General features: G+C 44.6%; 1 protein-coding gene across 1 annotated transcript in view; it reads right to left on the minus strand.

Moving 5' to 3' along the window:
• Positions 1–24876, minus strand: part of nup160 (nucleoporin 160) — a 115189-nt gene that overhangs the window by 45182 nt on the left and 45131 nt on the right. The window contains exons 20-24 of the mRNA XM_068045911.1: positions 23459–23618; positions 10701–10770; positions 7486–7584; positions 6593–6712; positions 4317–4412 (exon numbers count right to left, since the gene is read on the minus strand). Of these exons, the coding sequence (XP_067902012.1) occupies positions 4317–4412; positions 6593–6712; positions 7486–7584; positions 10701–10770; positions 23459–23618 (545 nt within the window). The remainder of the gene's footprint in view (positions 1–4316; positions 4413–6592; positions 6713–7485; positions 7585–10700; positions 10771–23458; positions 23619–24876) is intronic.

Genomic DNA, 24876 nt, shown 5'->3' on the forward strand with positions numbered 1-24876 from the left:
TCTTGAGTTCAGCTCTTTTGTCCATGTTTGAACCAAGGCTGTAATGAGGTCAGGAGCTGAGTGGGCCTGGCAGAACCCAAACTGAGCGTCAGTGAGCAGGTTATTGCTGAGCAAGCGCAGGTTGAAAGCACTGTCGACTAGCCCTTCCATCACTTTGCTTATGATGGAGAGTATACTGACAGGGCGGTAATTGGCCGGGATGGATTTGTCCTGCTTTGTGCGCACAGGACATACCTGGGCAACTTCCCACGTTGTCGGGTAGATACCAGTGTTTAGCTGTACTGGAACAGCTTGGCTAGAGGGCGTGGCTAGTTCTGGAGCATAAGTCTTCAGTACTATTGCTGGAATGTTGCCAGGGCCAATAGCCTTTGCAGCATACAGTGCAGTCAGCCATTTCTTGATATCACGTGGAGTGAATCGAATTGGCTGAAGACTGGTATTTGTGATGCTGGAAACTGCAGGAGGAGACCGAGATGGATCAACCAGAGATTATTACCTTGGAGGGTATGCATTATAATTTGGATGCTAACTTCCCAAACACTCAGAAGGACAGCATTTCTAGTTCTACCTATGTCATTGGTTCCTATGTGGACCACAGCAACTGGATCCTCCACCTCCCACTCCAAGCTCTTCTCCAGCCATGGGGAGATGTCTTTAACCCTGGCACTGGGCAGGCCAGAGAACCTTTGGAACTCCCGGTCGTGGCTGTAGAGAACAGTATCTGTTCTCCTGACTATACTGTCCACGATCACTACCACATTCCTGTTCATTCCTACCCCTTGAATGGGTTCCTGCACCATGGTGTTATCCACACTGCAGTCCTTTTTAACTATCCATACAGGTACTAAGTACCTCATACTTATCAAACTCGAGGGCTGAGGCTCCTCCACCACTACGTCCTGGATCCTCATACCTGCCTGACCCACAGGCACACCCTCCTGTCCCTGATCAACTCCAAAGTTCTACTTAATCTAAAGAGCGCGACTATCTCAGAGCAAAGTGTCCAGGTAACTCTAACCCCCACCCCCGATGCCCCACAAGGTCTGCAGCTCGACTCCAGCTCAACAACGCTAAGCCGACGTTGCTCAAGCTGCAGACACTTACCATTGAAATATAGTTGGCTGGGATCACAACGCTTTCCACAAACTCCCACATTACAGTTGGGGCACACCACCTGTCCTGCCATGTCGGTCTATCCTTATTTATCTGATTAGTTCACTAGTTACAAATTTCATGAAGTAATAGCAAGGTACAGTCTCCTAGCCTGAAGACAAAAGAACACTCACCAGCTCATGGATGTAAAACAAAAAGAAAAAAAAGCAGCACCTCTTTCCCCCTCTGCACCGAATTCAAACTTTCACTAAATTCCCAACTTTAGCACTCAGTTCCCTGATTACTCTGTCTATACCATGCTACTTCTGTTGTTTAGCATTCATATCATCCTGTGGTGTAGCCCCAACAGGTTGGCGCCTCATTTTTAGGTACACCTGCTATTGCAGGTCCTAGCTATGCCTGTCTTTATGTGGGATACATGGGACACTCACTGTTTAAGTCCTATTCATGTCCACTCCCTCACCTCTTTTTCCAGTACATTGATAGCTGTATTGGTGTCGCTTCCGGTTTTCACTCGTTACAAGAGGTTTTATTTTTGTACTAAAATCTTATAATTTTGTGCGTTTAAAAAAAACTGGAAGGATTTTCAGTGGATTTGGACACCTGCAAATAGCTGGAATTTTTGGATGTTGACTTTGTACACAATAATAGTTTCAAAGAAGCCAGCTCGGGGTTAAACCTCCTCAAAGCAACACTCTGAATGACGGAGGAGATACTCTGTCTGGTCAATGATCGGCTGAGGAAGGCTTTTTGCTTTCACTTTGGACTTTTAAAAACCAGCGAGTTGGACAAAGAGCAGGCATTTGAAACTTAGACCTGACCTGCCTGGAGACTAGAGAAAAAGACCTCTCTCAGTAAATCATCTCTTGAAAAGAAATTCTACATTGGGAAGGTGGCAGATTCCTATTGCCTCCTGTCTCTGAAGAATTCCTGCATCCAGTGTGGTTACTGTTGCCTCCTGTGTTTTGGGAAATTCTAGAACCTGAAGAAAGCTTCTACTGCTATACTGCTGCTGTGAGTCCTGAGCAGACCGGTCACTGCACCCCTGCTGGAAGACCTGTGAGACGCCTGCTATAGTGGAATTGCCTTGAACGCCTATCCAAAGACTGCTCATCAACCTCACCTGGAGAGATTTCCAGTAGCATCCAACTATTCGACTCAAGGATACCTCACCCAACCGAAGATTGCCTACCAAAATGTGAAACTCATTTATTTTTATCATTCCTTCTATTCCTAAGAAACAACTGTAAACCAAAATCCTGTTTCCCCGGTTAACCTTTTTTTTGAATGTATGTGTGTGCATGAGGGCTAAGGAGCATTTCATATATATAGATTTATCTCAATAGTGGTTAAGACTTATTATTTCTTTTCTAATAAATAGTTAATGCTGTTGTTGCTGTTAAAAGAAACCTGGTTTGGTGTGTTTTATTCTGGGGGATAAATAGGAGTGTCTAATTTAGCTATTCTTCGATAGGTGGGAAACTTTATTGATACTCTGTGACCTGTGGGGCAGTGGGACTGAATTGACAGTGCATTTCTCCTGCCTTGGTTGTAACACTCTGAATTGGAAAATGTCATCAACTTTGCTTCCAATTTCCCTTCCTTCACCATCACATGGTTCATATCTGACTCTCAACTTCTTTGTCTCTATTTCTGAAGATAGGCTATTTTAAGCCTACCGACTCCCACAGCTGCCTCAAATACACTTCTTCCCACCCTGCTTCCCAGTTTCTCCGTTGCACCTGTTTTAATGATGCCACCTTCCACATTAGTGCTTCTGATAGGTCTTTGTTCCTCCTCAATTGAGTTATTGCCCTCCACCATGGTTGGCCAAGCCCCTGAACTGTGTCCGTCCTGTTTCCCATACTTCTTTCCTCACCCTTTTCCCTCTCTCCAGAGCCACAATAGGGCTCCCCCTTGTCTTCAACTTCCAGCCCACCAGCCTCCAAAAGGATCATCTTGCGCCATTTCAGTCAACTCCAGTACGATGTCACCAAACACATCCTCCCCTCTCAGCATTCTGAAGGGACAATGCCCTCCCTCCCTTCCCACCATCCAGGGTCCTTACTCTACTTCTTTCAATTTAGTGTACTGTAATTGCAGCTCAACACACTGGGGAGACTAAACGCAAATTGGATAATTGCTTTGGCTGAACACCTCTGTTCAATCCGCAAACATGACCTGAGCTTCTGGTTGCTTCTCATTTTAATTCTCCAGCCCACTCTGAACTCTGTGCTTGGCTTCCCATGCTGTTCTGATGAACCTCAATGGAAGCTCAAAGAACGCCACCTCAACTTACGATTAGGCACTTTACAGCCGTTCAGGCTGAACACTGACTCAAATAACCTCAGATCATAATCACTGCTCAACATTCCTCTGGGACAGTAGGTGCTGATAATTATCCTACTGTTGTCATTAACAACTCTTCTTGACACATCTTTTGTTTCTTTACTCATCCCATTACCATCCCCCCTTTTGCCTGGCCCCATCATCCATTTTGTCATTTAATCCCTTTTGCCTTCCACAGAGCTTCCCTTCTGATTTTTCCTCCCTGCTTTCCCAATTTTTGTATTTGCATCAGAGCTTGGAGAAGTTAAATCGACCTGAAGTATTAACTCGGTTTCTCTCTCCACAAATGCTGGCCGGCCTGAGTATTTCCAGCTTTGTCTGTTTTTATTGCAGATTTTCAGCACCCAGTGTTTTGCTTGTATCACCATTTCAGGGCTCATCATTCCCCAGGGCTACCCCACAAGCAGAGTCACATTCACATCCACACATACTTTCACAGTGATTAATGCGGATGGGCACTGATCTCCAAGGGAGGAAATCATTATTACAAGCTGCATCAAACCCTAGTGCTATCCAAGAAATCAGAAACCCAGGCTGCAGTCACACCCACACACACCACAGTCTCTGCTCTACCCTTCCACCACATCACCTTGATCAAGGACAGGACTTAAACATGGGGATCCGCAAGTACAAAACACATCCCTCATCTCAGTCTCTGCTTTTAGAATTTCAGGGAACTTTCAGTAATCTGAAATCCAATTCAAAGACACAACATTGACTTCAAACCTCTGGTGAGGATGCTGCATCTCTCCCATTCAAAGAAACTGTACTGAAGAAAAGCCATAGGTCAGGGGTGCATCCTTCACTAGCAGTGTACAAGTTATGACCAAAGAAGAATTGAAAAGGCTACATACCAGAATCTTCCAGTCATCCCTCGCCTCAGTTACCGCGATTGCTGCCAGCTGCAAGACAAGCTCTGGCAATCCCATGTCTTCCAGTAATCGCAGGACCTAGAAATGAGCAGAACACAAGAGTTTGGGCTCAGTGCTCTGCTGCTGATATCATGCATGGTCAATTGATAAATATATATGAGTGAGAGTGAGAGAGCGCGAGTGAGCGAGCGCCACAGAGAGAGAGAGAGAGAGAGAGATACGCAGACATATAACAGATTTGGGTACGAGCCTGCAATTCTATCATGAAAGCTGAAGGAAGTGGCGACGGTGCATTTTAAAATGGGAAATGTTATTAGAAGTAAAGTTTGTTGTCAGAAAATTCGTGCCCTACACAAGACTTTGAAACAATATAACAGTTGCTCTCTTGTGCTTTGCACACAGGATGTTGTGACAAAGTGCAGTCTTCAGACCACAGCACACAAGTGTAAGTCAAGTCCCACTTTAAAGTCAGGCAGTCCAGCCATCCATCTTGTATCCTTAACAATAGGAATAGTCCATGTAATCATGTCATATTGTAATAACACTCTCCCCAGTGTGGCGGCACTGTGGAGCAGGGAGACAAGTGTATAATTACAGCAATTTCATTAGAAGCTGGAACTTCTAATTGAAAAAAGCTGGCAGGAGATATATGCAGACACAAAGGGGCAGCTTCCTGCTTTGAACACAATCTACAGCCTGGGCACAAATTGCACTAGTTTTCAGAAGTTAATTCTTTGCTCAAGTTTCTGTGCGAATGAGTTTGCACATCGATGAACATAAAATTGGCCACAAACCAGCACAATCAATCAGGTAGGGTTTTAGAATATAATTACTTTTATTTCATTAAAAAATATTATTGATGTATTTAAGAGAGATAACCTGGTGCAGCTGAAAATGGGTTCATCACAAAAAAAAATATTTTTTTAAACCAAGAGTGTCCAGTCCACTACCTATGAGTGATCCGATGTTAAAAAACAGGAAATGACTATAAAAACCATACACACTATTTACTAATTATATCGATTTACAGTAGCCCTTTGCCTTATATTTAAAAGCTGTCTATTATTGTTTTTGCACCTGAAGAAACAGCTTAATTGTAGGAACTTTCTCGAAGGATGAAAAACAGGCACAGTTAGTGCAAAATAACCCTGGTGATAAACTCGACTGGCAGTAGGGAGTATGGTCAGTTTTATGGATGCAGCACGACGTTTCCAGCCTAACACTGTTCTAAACTAGATCAGAAACCGATCGGCAGAAACCAATTTGCGCTTGATATTCCTCGATCTTTTGTGCCAGTTTGGCTGATTTCAGGTGAATTGCACTGAAAAAAACCAGTGCAACCTCGCAGAAACACCAAGCAAAGATGTTTAATATACAGTTTATAAATATATCTATATAAATGAGAAACACATCCTTCAGAAGCATAAATTGCACTGCATCAACCTGGACTGGGTGTCCCAGTAGTTCCAGTTAGATATTACAAAAATAAATGTTCACAAAAACTCAAACATGTATAGCATCAACTCACCCTAAAAGCTGGAAAAATAGTTAATCTACTTTAGTGGAGAGTTAATAAATTAAATGGAATATTTCCCAAGCCTGAAGTTTACATCACCCCAGGGACAGCCCATTTACACATTCCAACACTTCAGGAATATTTCGGAGCAGTAGTGGATTGCAAAGTTCCCTGGAAAATTGGATTTGGACATTTGATAAATAGGTTGATAGAAACATCCATAGATCAGCAAAAAATAGTGTGCCAATCAGGTGAAAAGGAGCCAAAAACACCTGCTGGAGTAGAGGGTGTCGCCATCGTTCATATTATTCTCAATAATGCGATCTGCTACCTCAGGGCCAGAGCATGTAATCATGAGAGTCGGCACAGGAAAATCAAGTGGAAAATGTTAGTTATTTACTGTGGGAGGAAAAACGTAATGCAAGTGTGATCAAAAATTATGACTAGAGGAAGTAAGGGCTGTGGACAGGAAGAACTATACAAGACTTCTAAAGGGTCGCTGACCTGAAACGTTAACTCTGCTTGTCTCTCCAGATGCTGCCAGACCTGCTGAGTATTTCCAGCGTTTCTTGTTTTTATTATACAAGACTTCTAGGTTATCTCGTTGCTTAAAAAGGGCCCAATGCCATCCTGTCCTTAAAGTCAGATACTGCCCATTTTCACCTCTGCACCCTGTCTTGATAAGTAGTCCTGCCACTGGCACAGGACTAGGTCAGCATCCCAACTTCAGCACAGTACGCACCTTATTGTAATACTGCACCCTCGGATTGGAGGCAGCTTCTTCATCCTCCACTCTGATCAGTCTTTCCAGGAATTCCTCCCTACCCACTGCTGCAGCAACATCACAGAAACACTCCAGAGCCTGAGAGACAAAGCAAAGATATGGACAGATCACTAAACCAGCTTCATGACTTGGCACTTCATACAGGCAGGACAGAGCTTTGAATCAGCTCTGTCACTTTGTACTTATGAGAAGGGAATGAAAGAAGAAAACAGATCCCCATCCCACTGTGCCCCTGCTCACTGACACAGTTCCAGGACAGTGATCCCCATCCCACTGTATCCCTGCTCAACGAGCCAGCGTCAGGACACCGTTCCCGCACCCACTCTAAATGCCAGAATCAGGAGCGCGCCTAATTTCTCAATTTCCAGCAGATAAGCCTTGGTTTTTAATAAAGGTGTTGTGGGACACAAGGAGTTTATTTATTTATTTAGAGATACAGCACTGAAACAGGCCCTTCGGCCCACCGAGTCTGTGCCGACCAACAACCACCCATTTACACTAACCCTACAGTAATCCCATATTCCCTACCTACACTAGGGGCAATTTACAATGGCCAATTTACCTATCACCTGCAAGTCTTTGGCTGTGGGAGGAAACCGGAGCACCCGGCGGAAACCCACACGGTCACAGGGAGAACTTGCAAACTCTGCACAGGCAGTACCCGGAATCAAACCCGGGTCCCTGGAGCTGTGAGGCTGCGGTGCTAACCACTGTGCCGCCCTAAAAATTCATGGCAAGAAATCCAATGCCTGAAATTACAGAAGGAGAAAAAAGCAACAATTGTTGCTGATGAAAGCATCAACAGGGGAACCTGAAAGAACATTCCTTGTCCATCATCATCACTATCTTACCTTCTGTCCTTCGCCTGTGACCAGGTAACACTGTCCAAGTACAAAACGTCGCGAGCCAACATTAATCTCACACCAGGGCTGCAGCAGCCGCACATATTCCTTTTAAAAAGGAGAACATGTTCACTTAGCAAGCGACAGCAATCCAATTAACCAATATGATAAAGTATTTCAACATCTGGAGGTAGGAGTCGGTAAAGGACTCAGATTGGAGCTCACAATCACAATATAAACCAGCTTTTATAGATAGCCTTGGCTTCTATTTATTGCATCAACTGTTAGCCACATAATTACCTGCCTGAATTAATAGCCAAGGTATGTTATATGTACACAAGAATTATGTTAAACAAACTGAAGATCATGTCTCAATAAAACTATGGCAAACCAGGTCATCTTCCGTAACACCATCCTACAAGAGAAGGGGCAGTACTAGACCTAATCCTAGGGAATGAAGCCGGTCAAGTGGTAGAAGTGTCAGTGGGGGTGCATTTCGGGGAAAGTGACCATAACGTTGTAAGATTTAAGGTAGTTATGGAAAAGGACAAAGATGGACCGGAAATAAAAGGTACTGAATTGGGGGAAAGTCGATTTCAATATGATAAAACAGGATCTGGCCAAAGTGGACTGGGAGCAGCTACTTGTAGGAAAGTCTACAGCACATCAGTGGGAGTCAAAGAGGAAATTGTGAGAGTTCAGAGCCAACATGTACCCGTTAAGGTGAAGGGTACGATCAACAAGTCCAGGGAACCTTGGATGTCAAGGGATATAGAGGATTGGATTAGGAAAAAAAAGAAAGGAGGCTTACGGCAGATCCCAAGCGCTGAAAACAGCGGACGCACTAGAGGAATATAGAAAATGTAGGGTGGCACTTAAAAAAAAGTAATTAGGAGAGCGAAGAGGGGACATGAAAAAACACTGGCGGGCAAGATAAAGGAAAATCCCAAAGCGTTTTGTAAGTATATTAAAGGGGAAGAAGATAACCAGGGAAAGAGTAGGGACCAAAGTGGCAATCTTTCTGTGGAGCCGGAGAACATAGGTGAGGTTTTAAATGATTTCTTTTCATCGGTGTTCACGATGGAGAAGGACGATGTAGGTGTAGAGATCAGGGAGGGGGATTGTGATATACGCGAACAAATTAGCCTTGAAATGGAGGAAGTATTAGCTGTTTTAGCGGGCTTAAAAGTGGATAAAGCCTCAGGCCCAGATGAGATGTATCCCAGGCTGTTATGTGAGGCAAGGGAGCAGATAGCAGGGGCTCTGACACAAATTTTCAAATCCTCTCATACCATTATTCAAGAAGGGTAGTCGGGATAAACCAGATAATCACAGGCCGGTGAGTCTAACATCAGTGGTTGGGAAAATATTGGAAAAAGTTCTGAGGGACAGGATTAATCTCCACTTGGAGAAGTAGGGATTAATCAGCATGGCTTTGTCAGGGGGAGATCGTGTCTAACTAACGATTGAATTTTTTGAGGAGGTAACTAAATGTGTAGATGAAGGTAAAGCAGTAGATGTAGTATACATGGATTTCAGTAAGGCTTTTGATAAGGTCCCGCATGGGAGATTGGTTAAGAAGGTAAGAGCCCATGGGATCCATGGCAATTTGGATCCAAAATTAGCTTAGTGGCAGGAGGCAGAGGATAATGGTCAAGGGTTGTTTTTGCGAGTGGAAGCCTGTGAATATAGGAGGTATGATCAGTAAGTTCGCAGATAACACGAAAATTGGTGATGTTATAAATAGTGAGGAGGAAAGCCTTAGATTACAGGACGATATAGATGGGTTGGTGAGATAGGCGGAGCAGTGGCAAATGGAATTTAATCCTGAAAAGCGTGACATAATGCATTTTGGGAGGACTAACAAGGCAAGGGAAAGGACCCTAGGAAGTACAGAAAGTCAGAAGGAACTTGGTGTACTTGTCTATAGATCACTGAACGCAGCAGCACAGGTAGATAAGGTGGTTAGGAAGGCATATGGGATACTTGCCTTTATTAGCCGAGGCATAGAATATAAGAGCAGGGAGGTTATGATGGAGCTGTATAAAACGTCAGTTAGGCCACAGCTGGAGTACGGTGTACAGTTCTGGTCACCACACTATAGGAAGGATGTGATTTCACTGGAGAGGGTGCCGAGGAGATTCACCAGGATGTTGCCTGGGCTGGAGCATTTCAGCTATAAAGAGAGACTGAAAAGGATGCGGTTGTTTTCCTTGGAGCAGAGAAGGCTGAGGTGAGATATGATTGAGGTGTACAAGATTATGAGGGGCATTGATAGGTTAGATAGGAAGAAACTTTTTCCCTTAGCGGAGGGGTCAAGAACCGGGGTCATAGATTTAGGGTAAGGGGCAGGAGGTTTAGTGGGGGATTTGAGGAATCATTTGATCACCCAGAGGGTGGTTGAAATCTGGAAGCACTGCCCGAAGGGGTGGTAGAGGCAGGAATGCTCACAACATTTAAGAAGTATTTAGATGAGCACTTGAAACGCCATAGCATACAAGGCTACGGGCCAAGTGCAGGAATATGGGATTAGAATAGTTGGGTGCTGTATGGCCGGCACAGACACGACGGGCCGAAGGGCCTGTTTCTGTGCTGTATAACTCTATGACAAGGTGTCAGACCAAGTGTCATGGCCAACTGAAATGGGGCTAAAGGCCAAGGAATCACTCACTACACATAGGTAATATAAATTTGGGATATTATAATAGTGTCCTGCTAGTGTGATATATAGGCTTTACAATTATTATGTTCCTTGTGAACGCCAGAGGTTTAACCAAACAAACATGAAAAAAAGAATCAACTGGTAGCAACCCCACATCATCGGTTCTCTCCAACACACCCCCTCACCAATCCCACCCACACTGCCAGACAACACCATCCACATCATTTCTGCTGTGACTGTCATGGTGTAGCATTCCCTATTCCAGTAATTAGCATGGTGCGGCACACCCAGAGTTGCAGGGGCTGCCCCCGGTGCAACACGTCCTAAACGTTGACAGGGAGGACATGGTCTACATTCCTTGCCCTCCTCCACCCCAAAAAGTACACCCCAGGCAGGAGAGCACACAGGTGTTCTCAACAGTCAGTAGACCCCAGTGAACAGGGAATTGTGTGGGAATCTACTGCAGAATATTAAGGACAATAACCATAGGGCAACCCAACTGGAGCAACTCTCAAAAAAGAAGTTTTCACAACAAATATGAAAAGCAGTAAACACTACCTACCTGCAGCTGTACGTACTGGCAATGTCCCATGAGAAACTCCGGAAACAGAAAACTGTTGTTATTTGCCCATCTGAAGAGCAGTTAAGGAAATATGTGGATGCCTGAGATCATTGAAAAAGGTCACCAAGATAGAACAATGAGGGGAAGTGTCACAAACACACAGGACCAGGTAGGGAATCTGCAGTCAGCTGCACAACTATAGAGGGCTATTTCAATTAAGTAGATGAAGTGTTTCACTTTGTCAAACTTCCATTTTCGGTGGCTATGTTGTCAGGAGGACAGTAAACCCACGAGGAGCCAGACAACCAGCCACACGTCTCCTTGGAGCATCCAAGTCAGGACACAGGGAGAACAGAGACCAGAGGAGAGAAGAGAAGAATAAAGACACAACCTACACAAGGGAAACAAAAAAAAAGCTGGGATTTTTAATCGCACTTGTTCACAGAGCATCTTACATCCAACAAATTGCTTTTGAAAAGTGTAGTCACTGTCGTTTATGTATGAAAATGTAGCTGTCAATCAGTACAAAACAAGGTCCCATAAACTGTAAAGCAAATAACCAGCTAATCTGCTTTTGGTGGTGTCAGTTGAGGAAATATTGTTCAGGACACTGGGAGAACTCTCCAACTCTTCAAATAGTGCTACAGGATCTGTAACATCCACAGGTGGGTCCTTAGTTTAGTGTCTGTTCAATACATGACACTGCTAAGAATACATCATTCCAGGTACTGCACTGAAGCATCAGCCTAGATCGGGGTTCCCAAACTGTGGTGCAAGTACCCCTGGGGATACGCAGCAGAAACAAATGACACATCCTCTTGCACACCCTCTCATGCTCCCTTCTTTTCTCCCAGTTCACTGTAACTTCTTGCAATTTCAATTCAGTCAGGAGCTGCAGACTCTCGAACAGCATTGATAGCACTGAAGGCAGTTAAATAAAACAGTCTTTGGGGTTTGACAGCAGCATTTGATTGGATCAAAACTTTTTGGTAAGTTGAGCTGCTGCTTACTTTATTAAGCTAGTTTAAAATTTAAAAGACTTTCAATTAAGAATATTACCAAGATCATTACTGACCAAACATTACAGGAGATGATGGAAGCAAGTCACAAACATGCTGGAACATTCCTTGCATAAATATGTCCAACTTTTTTTAAAAAATCTTTACACGCTGCCTAAGATTTTCTCATTAGTGCTCAGTCCCCCAACTTTCAAGGTTCTAGTTTTGATTTTCATACTAGCTTTTTTGGGGAGGAATTCAGAGTAGTGCCTTAACTATTAATAGTAGATATACGATAAACTGACAGGACCGTCATCCTAGATTTAGGAGGAACTGTTAGATCTGTTCCGTAGCCAGTGAAACGCAAACAGCTGGGTTCGCTATCCTTTCACAAATTTTTCTGCAATACTTGTCCTAGACATCTCAACCAATGGCAGACCCAAGATGGAGTTCCAACTGATGACCCTTTTAATAATACTGTTGTATGCGGCCAGTTTTTTCAATGGCAGGGCAGCTCGCTGAGCGGAATGTGCCTCCATGGTATGTGGAAAGTCGTGGGCACACCATGTGTCCTTGACAAACACATTTGAGGGAAGCATCACCGGCTGCAGAAGCTTGAGCTCCAGGTTTCAGAACTCGAGAACTATGTGAATAGCATGTTTAGCAAGGTGATCACACCGCAGGTTAAGAATGTGCAGGCAGGGTGGGAATGGGTGACTGCCAGGCAGTCTAAGAAAACCAGGCAGATACTGCAGCAGCCCCGAGTCGATCTCACTTGCTAACCAGTTTTCCATTTTGGATACTAGTGAGGGCGATGGTTCCTCAGACGAGTGCAGCAAGAGCCAAGACTTTAGCACCACAGGTGGCTCAATAGCATAGGAAGGGAGAAAGAAGAGTGCAAGGGCAATAGTGGTACGGGATTCCTTAGTTAGGGGAATAGACAAGCATTTCTGCGGCCGTAGACGTGACTCCAGGATAGCATGTTGCCTCCCTGGTGCCAGGGTCAAGGATGTCACAGAGCAGCTGCAGGAAATTCTGGGGAAGGGTGAACAGCCTGAGGTCATGGTCCACATTGGTACCACCTGACAATGAAGAGGGATGAGGTCCTGAAAGAGTTTAGGAGTTAGGAAAGAGATTAAAAAGCACCTCAAAAGCAGTAATCTCAGAATTCTCCCAGCACCATGCACTCGTGAGCACAGGAATAGGAGGATTGAGCAATTGAAGAATTGGCTGAAGAATTGGTGCAAGAGATTTCTGAGGCTTTGGGACCGGTTCTGGAGTAGGTGGGACCTGTACAAGATGGACATGTTGCCCTTAGCAGGACCGGGACGAACATCCTCACAGGGAGATATGATAGTGTGTTGGGGAGGATTTAAACTAGATTGGCAGGGGGTTGGAAACCTGAGAGAGCGCTCAGATTGGAGGGAAGCAAAATTGGTAACAGGAAGTAGAAAAGTAGTAAGTGAAATTAGTAGGCAGACAAAATGAAGGCAAACATCAAATAGGATCAGAATGAGAAATAATGTTAAGACAAAGTTAAGGGCACTCTATTTGAATGCATACAGTGTTCACAACAAGGTGGATGATTTGAAGGCACAAACAGAGGTAAATGGGTATGATTTAATTGCCATAACAGAGACGTGGTTACAGGACCAGGACTGGGAACTGAATACTCAGGGATATCAGTCATTTAGTAGGGATAGGCGGAGGGGAAAAGGAGGTGGTGTCACGCTGTTGATAAGGGCCAAGATCAGCACATTAGTGAGAGAGGATCTTAGATCAAAGGAGCAAGATGTAGACTCAGTTTGGGTGGAGCCAAGAAGCAGCATTGGTGGGAGTAGTTTCTAGGCCAAACTAGAATGATAATGTTGGGCACAGTATAAATCAGGAAGTTAAAGTTGCATGTAGCATGGGCAATACAGTAATAATGGGCAACTTAAATTTACATATAGATTGGGTAAACCTATTTAGCATCAATACTGTGCAGGATGAATTCCTGGAGTTTGTACAAGATGGGTTTCTGGAGCAGTATGTTGAGGAACCAAGAAGGGATCAGACTATTTTAGATTTAGTATTATGTAATGAGAAAGAGCTAATTAATAACCTTGCTGTAAAAAGAGCCATGAGGAGACAGTGATCACAATATGATAGAATTTTACATTAAGTTTGAAAGAGATATAGTTCATTCTGAAACTAGGGTCTTGAATCTAAACAAAGGAAACTATGAAGGTACGAGGGCTATGGTGGATTGGGAATACACATTAAAAGATTTGACAGTAGACAGGCAATAGCTAGTTTCTTTTGGGCCTCCTTATCTCGAGAGACAATGGATACGCGCCTGGAGGTGGTCAGTGGTTTGTGAAGCAGCGCCTGGAGTGGCTATAAAGGCCAATTCTGGAGTGACAGGCTCTTCCACAGGTGCTGCAGAGAAATTTGTTTGTTGGGGCTGTTGCACAGTTGGCTCTCCCCTTGCGCCTCTGTCTTTTTTCCTGCCAACTACTAAGTCTCTTCGACTCGCCACAATTTAGCCCTGTCTTTATGGCTGCCCGCCAGCTCTGGCGAATGCTGGCAACTGACTCCCACGACTTGTGATCAATGTCACACGATTTCATGTCGCGTTTGCAGACGTCTTTATAACGGAGACATGGACGGCCGGTGGGTCTGATACCAGTGGCGAGCTCGCTGTACAATGTGTCTTTGGGGATCCTGCCATCTTCCATGCGGCTCACATGGCCAAGCCATCTCAAGCGCCGCTGACTCAGTAGTGTGTATAAGCTGGGGGTGTTGGCCGCTTCAAGGACTTCTGTGTTGGAGATATAGTCCTGCCACCTGATGCCAAGTATTCTCCGAAGGCAGCGAAGATGGAATGAATTGAGACGTCGCTCTTGGCTGGCATACGTTGTCCAGGTCTCGCTGCCGTAGAGCAAGGTACTGAGGACACAGGCCTGATACACTCGGACTTTTGTGTTCCGTGTCAGTGCGCCATTTTCCCACACTCTCTTGGCCAGTCTGGACATAGCAGTGGAAGCCTTACCCATGCGCTTGTTGATTTCTGCATCTAGAGACAGGTTACTGGTGATAGTTGAGCCTAGGTAGGTGAACTCTTGAACCACTTCCAGAGCGTGGTCGCCAATATTGATGGATGGAGCATTTCTGACATCCTGCCCCATGATGTTCGTTTTCTTGAGGCTGATGGTTAGGCCAAATTCATTGCAGGCAGACGCAAACCTGTCGATGAGACTCTGCAGGCATTCTTCAGTGTGAGATGTTAAAGCAGCATCGTCAGCAAAGAGGAGTTCTCTGATGAGGACTTTCCGTACTTTGGACTTCGCTCTTAGACGGGCAAGGTTGAACAACCTGCCCCCTGATCTTGTGTGGAGGAAAATTCCTTCTTCAGAGGATTTGAACGCATGTGAAAGCAGCAGGGAGAAGAAAATCCCAAAAAGTGTGGGTGCGAGAACACAGCCCTGTTTCACACCACTCAGGATAGGAAAGGGCTCTGATGAGGAGCCACCATGTTGAATTGTGCCTTTCATATTGTCATGGAATGAGGTGATGATACTTAGTAGCTTTGGTGGACATCCGATCTTTTCTAGTAGTCTGAAGAGACCACGTCTGCTGACGAGGTCAAAGGCTTTGGTGAGATCAATGAAAGCAATGTAGAGGGGCATCTGTTGTTCACGGCATTTCTCCTGTATCTGACGAAGGGAGAACAGCATGTCAATAGTCGATCTCTCTGCACGAAAGCCACACTGTGCCTCAGGGTAGACGCGCTCGGCCAGCTTCTGGAGCCTGTTCAGAGCGACTCGAGCAAAGACTTTCCCCACTATGCTGAGCAGGGAGATTCCACGGTAGTTGTTGCAGTCACCGCGGTCACCTTTGTTTTTATAGAGGGTGATGATGTTGGCATCGCGCATGTCCTGGGGTACTGCTCCCTCGTCCCAGCACAGGCATAGCAGTTCATGTAGTGCTGAGAGTATAGCAGGCTTGGCACTCTTGATTATTTCAGGGGTAATGCTGTCCTTCCCAGGGGCTTTTCCGCTGGCTAGGGAATCAATGGCATCACTGAGTTCCGATTTGGTTGGCTGTATGTCCAGCTCATCCATGACTGGTAGAGGCTGGGCTGCATTGAGGGCAGTCTCAGTGACAGCATTCTCCCTGGAGTACAGTTCTAGGTAGTGCTCAACCCAGCGGTCCATCTGTTTGCGTTGGTCAGTGATTATGTCCCCCGATTTAGATTTGAGGGGGGTGATCTTCTTGATGGTTGGCCCAAGAGCTCTCTTCATGCCATCATACATTCCTCTGATGTTTCCGGTGTCTGAGGCCAGCTGAATATGACTGCATAGGTGTTGCCAGTAGTCGTTTGCGCAACGCCTAGCTGTTCTTTGTGCAGTACTTCTGGCTGCTTTAAGTGCTGCGGATGTTAGTACTGAAGGAAGTATTACATGGTCTACAACAAATATACATTCCTCGAAGCCACAAAACCCCAACAGGAAAGGGGAGTCAAACGTGGCTAACTGTTACGAGACTGCTTCAGTTTCTTCTGTAAAATAAATGTCTTAAAGAACTTATAGTTCAATTCTGGACATTGAGTCATATGGAGATTGCTGAACTTGGTGTTTTAACAAAAGGAAAGGTCAACAGAAAGTTGGCTGGTAAACAAGTCTTACTGGAAAGCATCTGTTTGCAAATAACCCAGCAGGAGGTTGTGCTTTCGACTCTGAAAGGATGTTTGCAAGGGAATGACAAACCAAGATTTATGGTTGTCATAGGACTTGTTTCAGAACAATTTAGTTTCATTTTGAACTGTTGAAAGCCAGTTGGTTTGGCTAAAAACAGAAAAGGAGTTGCTGTGTGCCTGCCAGGAGAAGACAGCTGATATATTTCCTGTATTTGAAGGATCTCTGCATCTTTAAATAATTCCTGCTTCAAGTTCTACTATTTCCTGTCTTTAAAGAAACCTTTACTGCTATATTGCTGCTATCAGACCTAAAATCCTTATTGCTGTTTCCTGCTTTAAATCCTGACTGGAGCTTTCTGTGCTGCATCTTTGTGAAGCCTACCCAGACTGATCATCAACATCGCCAGGAAAGAACTGTTCTAGGAAGATTCCATTGACAGACTATTTGCCTTTGGGACACCTCATCAAAACAAAGGACTTCCATACCATCTTTTCAGTCTTAAGTGTTTTTTTATTCCTTCTACTTCTTTGTAACAGCTGTAAAAAAAAGACCTTTTTTATTTCCCGGTTAACTGGTTGTGTATGGATGTGTGTGTGTATGACGGCTAGGATAAAATAAGGGGCTTTAATATTTCCATTTGTGTCAATGTTTTACTTCATTATTGGTTAATACTTGGTTTATAATAAATGGAAAATTTAGTTGTTTATTAAAGAAATCTGGTTGGTGTGCTTTATTCTGGGAGAAAATGAGAGTATCTGATTGACTCTTTCGGTAAGTGGGAAAATTTAAATTATGTTGTGACCTGTGGAGAAGTGGAACTGAATTAACAGTGCACTCCTCTAAGCCACAAAAGCCAACAGGAAAGGTGAATCAACCGTGGCTAACAAAAGTCAAAAGATTGCATTCGATCAAAGGAAGTGGCTTATAAGGTTGCCAGAAAAAGTGGCAAGCCTGAGGATTGGGAGCAATTTAAAATTCAGCAAAGGAAGACCAAGAAACTGATAAAGGAAAGGGAGAGAGAATATGAATGCAATCTAGTGAGACATAAATACAGACTGTAAAAACTTCTTTAGGTATGTGAAAAGGAAAAGATTATCAAGGACAAATGTGGGTCCATTGCAGGCAGAGACAGGAGAATTTGCGGTGGAGAATGGAAAATGGTGGAGAGACTAAACAATTACTTTATGTCTGTCTTCACAGAGGAAGATACAGAAAATCTCCGAGAAATACCAGAGAACCAAGGGAATTACAAAAGCGAGGAACTGAAAAAGTAGTATCAATAAAGAGAGAGTACTCGAAAAATTAATTGGACTGAAAGTTGATAAATCCCCTGCACCAGATGAGCTATATCTGAGAATATTGAAGGAGGTGGCTATAGAGATAGTGGATGCACTGGTGGTTATCTTTCAAAATTCTATAGATTCTGGAAGGGTTCCTGTGGCCTGGAAAGTAGCAAATGTAATCCCACTATTTAAGAAAGGAGCGAGAGAGAAAACAGAGAACTACAGACCTGTTAGTTTGAAGTCAGCAGTAGTAGGGAAAATGTCGGAATCCATTATAAAGGATGTGATAACTGGACACTTGGAAAATAATGATATGATTGGGCAGAGTCAATATGGATTTATCAAAGGGAAATCATGTTTGACAAACCTGTTGAAGTTTTCTGAGGATGTTACTTGCTGCATAGATAAAGGAGAACCAGTGGATGTGGTGTATTTGGATTTTCAGAAGGCTTTTGATAAGGTTCATAAACAAAATTAGAGCATATAGGATTGGGAGTAAAATACTGCTATGGATTGAGAATTGATTAACAGACAGAAAGTAGAGTAGTAGAAATAAACAGGTCATTCTCAGGATAGCAGGCTGTTACTAATGGAGTACTACAGGGATCAGTGCTTGGGCCATAGCTGTTCACAATCTATATAAATGATTTGGATGTGGGGATCAAATGTACTATTTCCAAATTTGCTGATGACACAAAACTAGGAGGGAATGTAAGTTGTGAGGAGAATGCAAGGAGGCTTCAAGGGGACTTGGACAGACCAAGTGAATGGGCAAGAACATGGCAGATGGAATATAATGTGAATAAATGTAAAGTGATCCACTTTGGTAGAAAAAAAAAGCAAGGCAGAGTACTTCCTAAATGGCGAGAGGTTGGGAAGTGTTGGTGTCCAAAGGGACCTGGGATTCCTTGTTCATGAGCGTCAGGCAAACTTCCCACCTAGCAAGATTGAAGCACCCACTATTTCGCACATGAACATTAAAACCTAAAATTGCAAGCCCCTGACATTTTTGTATAGTAACAAGCAGTGTTGGAACAAAAAGGGCCCAGTCATTGCTTCCCCAATACACAAAAGAAGTGGTCAAACCAGTTTTAGTCACATGACTAGCTGGCTTGAGTGTTTTTGAATTTGAACTTCCAACAAAGGATTTGAACGGAGACAAAGCCTTGTGCTCATGGAGTAAAGATCTCTCCTGGAACTGAAGCAAGAAGACCTCCCTCCTGCCTGCTTCCAACTCCTTCCCATTGAACTGAATCTTGTGAAAACACATGAAACTGAAAGAAAGAAAAGTTTCCTACATGAACACTGTTTTACGACGACAGCTGGGCCCCAACGAAAAGCAAGACTACTTACAAAAGGACTATAGTGAGCTCGAAGCACCGTAACAAGATATTGCCTCAAACTGTTTCACCTTATCTCTTATGTTCCTATCTGCATGTGTATATCACGGATGCATGCTAGCATGGGCGCGTCGTATATCCACAGACGTGAACTGTATTAGAGTTTATGTTTTAAGTTTTAATAAAATTTCATCTTTCTTCTTTAAACCTCAAAAGTCTGTGCATGCAATAAGCAATGAACATCTGGCCAAGATCAGATACTCAACTCAAGAGTGGGGCTTGAACCCACTGACTAGAAGAGAGTGCTACCAAAAGAGCAAAGCATGAGACACATTAGAAATGCTAAAAAAAAAAATGAACCATATTTTACTATAAACTACATTCATCTTAGCAAGAACCACACGTCATGACAGAGTTCTCTTATGTTGACCCATCCACAAAGCCATATCAGAGGTATACAGCACAGATGCCATTTTTTGAAACAGACCATATGTGCCTGGATTTTACCAGCCCCCCCAACATCAGGGGTCATGGCGGAGAGGCCAGCCACGGACCCTGATGCCAGGCAAGCCCCATCGCATTTTATGACGGAAGAGCCTTGATTTAAAAATATTCTAATGAATGAATTCCGGTGACCGGAACTCCCGTGCCTTCAAGATCCGAGGTGTGACACTGCTTGGGGGGGGAAAAGAGAGAAAGAGCGGCAAAAACAAATGCGATTGGTTGAGGGGATGGTAGGAAGGGGTTGAGGGTCAAAGGGAATAAAGTTTTGTGGGTGGGGGGGGGGGGGGGCGGGTGGAGAAAAGAGTTTGGGATATAAATAAAAGTTCTTTTCTGGGGAAGAGGGCAATTTATATACAGATTACTCATGGTGTGCTGGGAAATGGGATTCAAAGCTGTATTAAAATTTTATTTCTATCACCCAGAGACTGGGACCTTTAAAAATTCTAAATGTCACTGAAGGGCTTGAATCCCTTTAAAAATGGTGCCAGACGCCGTTGCTGGGGACAGAGCAGCAACCCCTTCTATGTCATTGGCGGCGGGCGTTCCACTCCATCCATGTAAATGAGCCGCGTGAAATAATGCAGCTGCTCAGTGGTGCACAAGTTGCGCGTGCGCCGCACCTTTTCTTGATACTCACCGCTGAGATAGGTGGCAAGCTTTCAAAATTCAGCCCATAGAATGGCATTTGGGTATAATCAATGCCATAAAATTAATACATACTCTACAAGGGCTCTATAGTAATATCTGATTTTACCAGATTTAGAAAGCAGACAATATTCTAGTCACAAAAGGCCTCAAACATAATCAGTGGCCATTGTGTGGTCTCTATGATCACCCTCATATGGACAAGACCTGGAAAGAGTGGCCTTCCCAATGCATCCTGGTCCTGACCTTTCAGTCAGCCCCAAAAACAGACCAAGAGGATCTCTGATCCCTCTGTACACTGGACAACCTAATATGCATAGTGTGCTAAGGGATGCTGCATTGTGGGAAGTCATCTTTCAGATAAGACACTAAAGAGAGGCGACCTGTCTGTCCTCTCAGGTCGACACAAGAGGTCCCATGGCACAGCTTAAGAGGAAAGTTCTCCCTGGTGGTCTGGCCAATATTTATCCCTTCAACTAACATTACTAAAACAGATTATCTGATTATCACAAGTTTTTTAAAAATTCATTCATGGGATGTGGGCATCGCTAGCCAGGCTGTTGCCCATCCCTAATTGCCCTTGAGAAGGTGGTGGTGAGCTACCTTCTTGAACCGCTGCAGTCAATGTGAGGTAGGTACACTCACAGTGCTGTGAGGTAGGGAGTTCCAGGATTTTGACCCAGCCACAGTGAAGGCACGGCGATATAGTTCCAAATCAGGATGGTGTGCGACTTGGAGGGGAACTTGCAGGTGGTGGTGTTCCCATGCATCTGCTGCCTTTGCCCTTCTAGGTGGTAGAGGTTGTAGGTTTGGAAAATGCTGTCCAAACAGCGTTGGTGTGTTGCTACAGTGCATCTTGTAGATGGTACACACTGCTGCCACTGTGCATCGGTGGTGGAGGGAGTGAATGTTTGTGGTTGGGGTGCCAATCAAGCGAGCTGCTTTGTCCTGCATGGTGTCGAGCTTCTCGAGTGTTGTTGGAGCTACACCCATCCAGGCAAGGGGAGAGTATTCCATCACACTCCTGACTTGTGCCTTGTAGATAGTGGACAGGCTTTGGAGAGTCAGGTGGTGAGTTACTCGTCGCAGGATTCCTAGCCTCTGACCTGCTCTTGTATCCACGGTATTTATTTGGCTACTCCAGTTCAGTTTCTGGGCAATGGTAGTCCCTAGGATGTTTGATAATGGGGGATCCAGCGATGGTAATGCCATTGAATGTCAAGGGGAGATGGTTAGATTCTCACTTGTTGGAGATGGTCATTGCCTGGCACTTAAGTGGCAAGTAACATTCACGGCACACATCAGCCCAAGCCTAGATATTGTCCAAGTCTTGCTGCATTTCCACACGGACTGCTTCAGTAGCTGAGGAGTTGCGAATGATTCTGAACATTGTGCAATCATCAGCGAAGATTCCCACTTCTGACCTTATGATTGAAGGAAGGTCATTGATGAAGCAGCTGAAGATGGTTGGGCCGAGGACACTACCCTGAGGAACTCCTGCAGTGATGTCCTGGAGCTCAGATGATTGACCTCCAACAACCACAACCATCTTCCTTTGCGCCATGTATGACTCCAACCAGCAGATAGTTTTCCCCTGATTCCCATTGACTCCAGTTTTGCTAGGGCTCCTTGATGCCATACTCAGTCAAATGCTGCCTTGATGTCAAGAGTAGTCACTCTCACCTCACCTCTTGAGTTCAGCTCTTTTGTCCATGTTTGAACCAAGGCTGTAATGAGGTCAGGAGCTGAGTGGCCCAGGCAGAACCCAAACAAAGCATCATTGAGCAGGTTATTGCTAAGCAAGTGCTGCTTGATGGCACTGTTGATGACACCTTTCATCACTTTACTGATGATTGAGAATAGGCTGATGGGGCAGTAATTGGCCGGGTTGGACTTGTCCTGCTTTTTGTGTCCAGGACATACCTGGGCAATTCTCCACATTGCAGGGTAGATGCCAGTGGTGTAGCTGTACTGGAACAGCTTGGCTAGGGGCGTGGAAGTTCTGGAGCACAGGTCTTCAATACTATTGCCGGAATATTGTCAGGGCCCATAGCCTTTGCAGTATCCAGTGGCTTCAGTCGTTTCTTGATATCACGTGGAGTGAATCAAATTGGCTGAAGTCTGGCATGTGATGCTGGGGACTTCTGGAAGAGGCCAAGATGGATCATCAACTCGGCACTTCTGGCTGAAGGTTGTTGCAAATGCTTCAGCCTTACCTTCCACACTGATGTGCTGGGCTCCCCCATCATTGAGGATGGGAATATTTGTGGAGTCACCTCCTCCAGTTAACTGCATTCAAAAGATCCTTGAATTAGTAACCATCCAGCCACTGCCACACTGCTATCTCCCACAATACACAATCCCCAGTCTGGCTACTGCCATGTCCACAGTACTGAACCAAGCCAGTCATAATTTCCAGTGATAATCGTTGTGATCATGACCATGGTATGCCATGCCTCTGTCTATGGCATTTGATTTCCTCGCCAACGTGCATCTCAGTGACACTGTCAGGCAGCACGAGATCAGCTTCCACAAGCATCTGGGCAACAGGCAGCTCTACCTCTCTGGTACAAACCTCAACCACCTATGTTATCAGACTGTCCGTCGTGGGCAAATCAGAACCTCATCCAATTCAGAAATGAGAAAAGCAAAACCATCTTTTTCAGCTCCTGTCATAAGCTCAGCGCACTTGTCCTTGAATCCATCCTGCTTCCCAACTGCCTCAGTGTCCTAATTGATCCTGAACCATCTCAAACCCCACTCCAAGTCACCTGAATGCTTACTTACAGCTCTGCCCCACTGCCCCTGAAACTCATAACCCTCTTTACCTCCAGACTTTATTACTGCAACATCCTCTCCCAAGCTACACAATACAAAAATTCCAACTTGTCCAAAACTTCAGCATGCCAAATCTAGTCTTTCAACAACTTCTGCTGCCTCAACAACCCCCTCCACATTAACCTCCACTGGAGTTCAAAATCCTCATCCCCATTTACAAATAGCTCTGCAAACCTCAGTTGCTCAATCCTGCGTCTTCTGTACCAGCCCCATCACTGATGGTAGAGCCTCTGACCTCAGTCCTACTCTTTGGAACTCTTCCTAAACTTCTCTGACTCTCTACACCTCTCTCCACTTTGAAAAGTTTCCTCAAAAACTCTCCCCAGTCATTCTTTGCATCATTTTCCCTTACACTTCCACAAATGTTGCTTGTCCCCTTCTCTTACGAGGCATCACCTAAAATGAACATGCAATCTGTTGAAAATTTTCACATTGCTGTACTGTGCACACCACCATTTTAAAGGATACAAATACTGCAAGAGGTGGCTGGTAAGGGCAATACCAATCTGCACCCAGCTGATCACCGGCTGGTTTAAAGGACTATTGGCCTGGGACAATAGCCGAGAAAGAATGTGTTTTCTGGCCACATTCTGGTAGAACAATTCCACCACTGTCCCTGGGCTGGTGGCTGGAAAACAGGTAAAGCAATTCATCAGCATTACATGAACCAAGATTGGAAAACAAGTTATCAATACAGAGAAATAACTGGCCCATATTAACCAAATCCGCCATCGTCAGTTGGCTGGAGACTAAAAGGCAGGACCAGAAACCACAGTTAAGTAAAGATAGAAACTCAGATACCTTATTAACCACCAGAGCAGATCCCATAGGTGCCACACTAAGCATCAATTCATAATGTCTTAATAGCAGTACTGACCTAAGCTGTACATAGAAAACATAGAAAATAGGAGTAGGCCATTCAGCCCTTCGAGCCTGCTCCGCCATTCATTATGATCATGGCTGATCATCCAACTCAGTAGCCTGTTCCCACTTTCACCCCATATCCTTTGATCCCTTTCATCCCAAGAGCTATATCTAACTCCTTCTTGAAAACATACAACGTTTTGGCCTCAACTGCTTTCTGTGGTAGCAAATTCCACAGGCTCACCACTCTCTGGGTGAAGAAATTTCTCCTCATCTCAGTCCTGAATGGTTTACCCCGTATCCTTAGACCACGACCCCTGGTTCTGGACTCCCCCACCATTGGGAACATCCTTCCTGCATCTACCTTGTCAAGTCCTGTCAGAATTTTATAGGTTTCTACGAGATCCCCCCTCACTCTTCTGAACTCCAGCGAATCTAATCCTAACCGACACAATCTCTCCTCATATGTCAGTCACGCCATCCCAGGAATCAGTCTGGTAAACCTTCGCTGCACTCCCTCTATAGCAAGAACATCCTTCCTCAGATAAGGAGACCAAAACTGCACACAATATTCCAGGTGTGGCCTCACCAAGGCCCTGTATAATTGCAGCAAGACATCCCTGCTTCTGTACTCGAATCCTCTCGTTATGAAGGCCAACATACCATTTGCCTTTTTTACCGCCTGCTGCACCTGCATGCTTACCTTCAGCGACTGATGTCCAAGAACACCCAGGTCTCGCTGCATATAGCCTGTTTATAGCCGTTCAGATAATAATCTGCCTTCCTGTTTTTGCTACCAAAGTGGATAACCTCACATTTATCCGCATTATACTACATCTGCCATGCATTTGCCCACTCACTCAACTTGTCCAAATCACCCTGAAGCCTCTCTGCATCCTCCTCACAACTCACCCTCCCACACAGTTTTGTGTCATCTGCAAATTTGGAGATATTACATTTAGTTCCCTCATCTAAATTATTAATGTATATTGTGAATAGCTGGGGTCCTAGCACCGATCCCT

This window comes from Heterodontus francisci, chromosome 14, assembly GCF_036365525.1.
Source record: "Heterodontus francisci isolate sHetFra1 chromosome 14, sHetFra1.hap1, whole genome shotgun sequence".
Classification (NCBI taxonomy): domain Eukaryota; kingdom Metazoa; phylum Chordata; class Chondrichthyes; order Heterodontiformes; family Heterodontidae; genus Heterodontus; species Heterodontus francisci.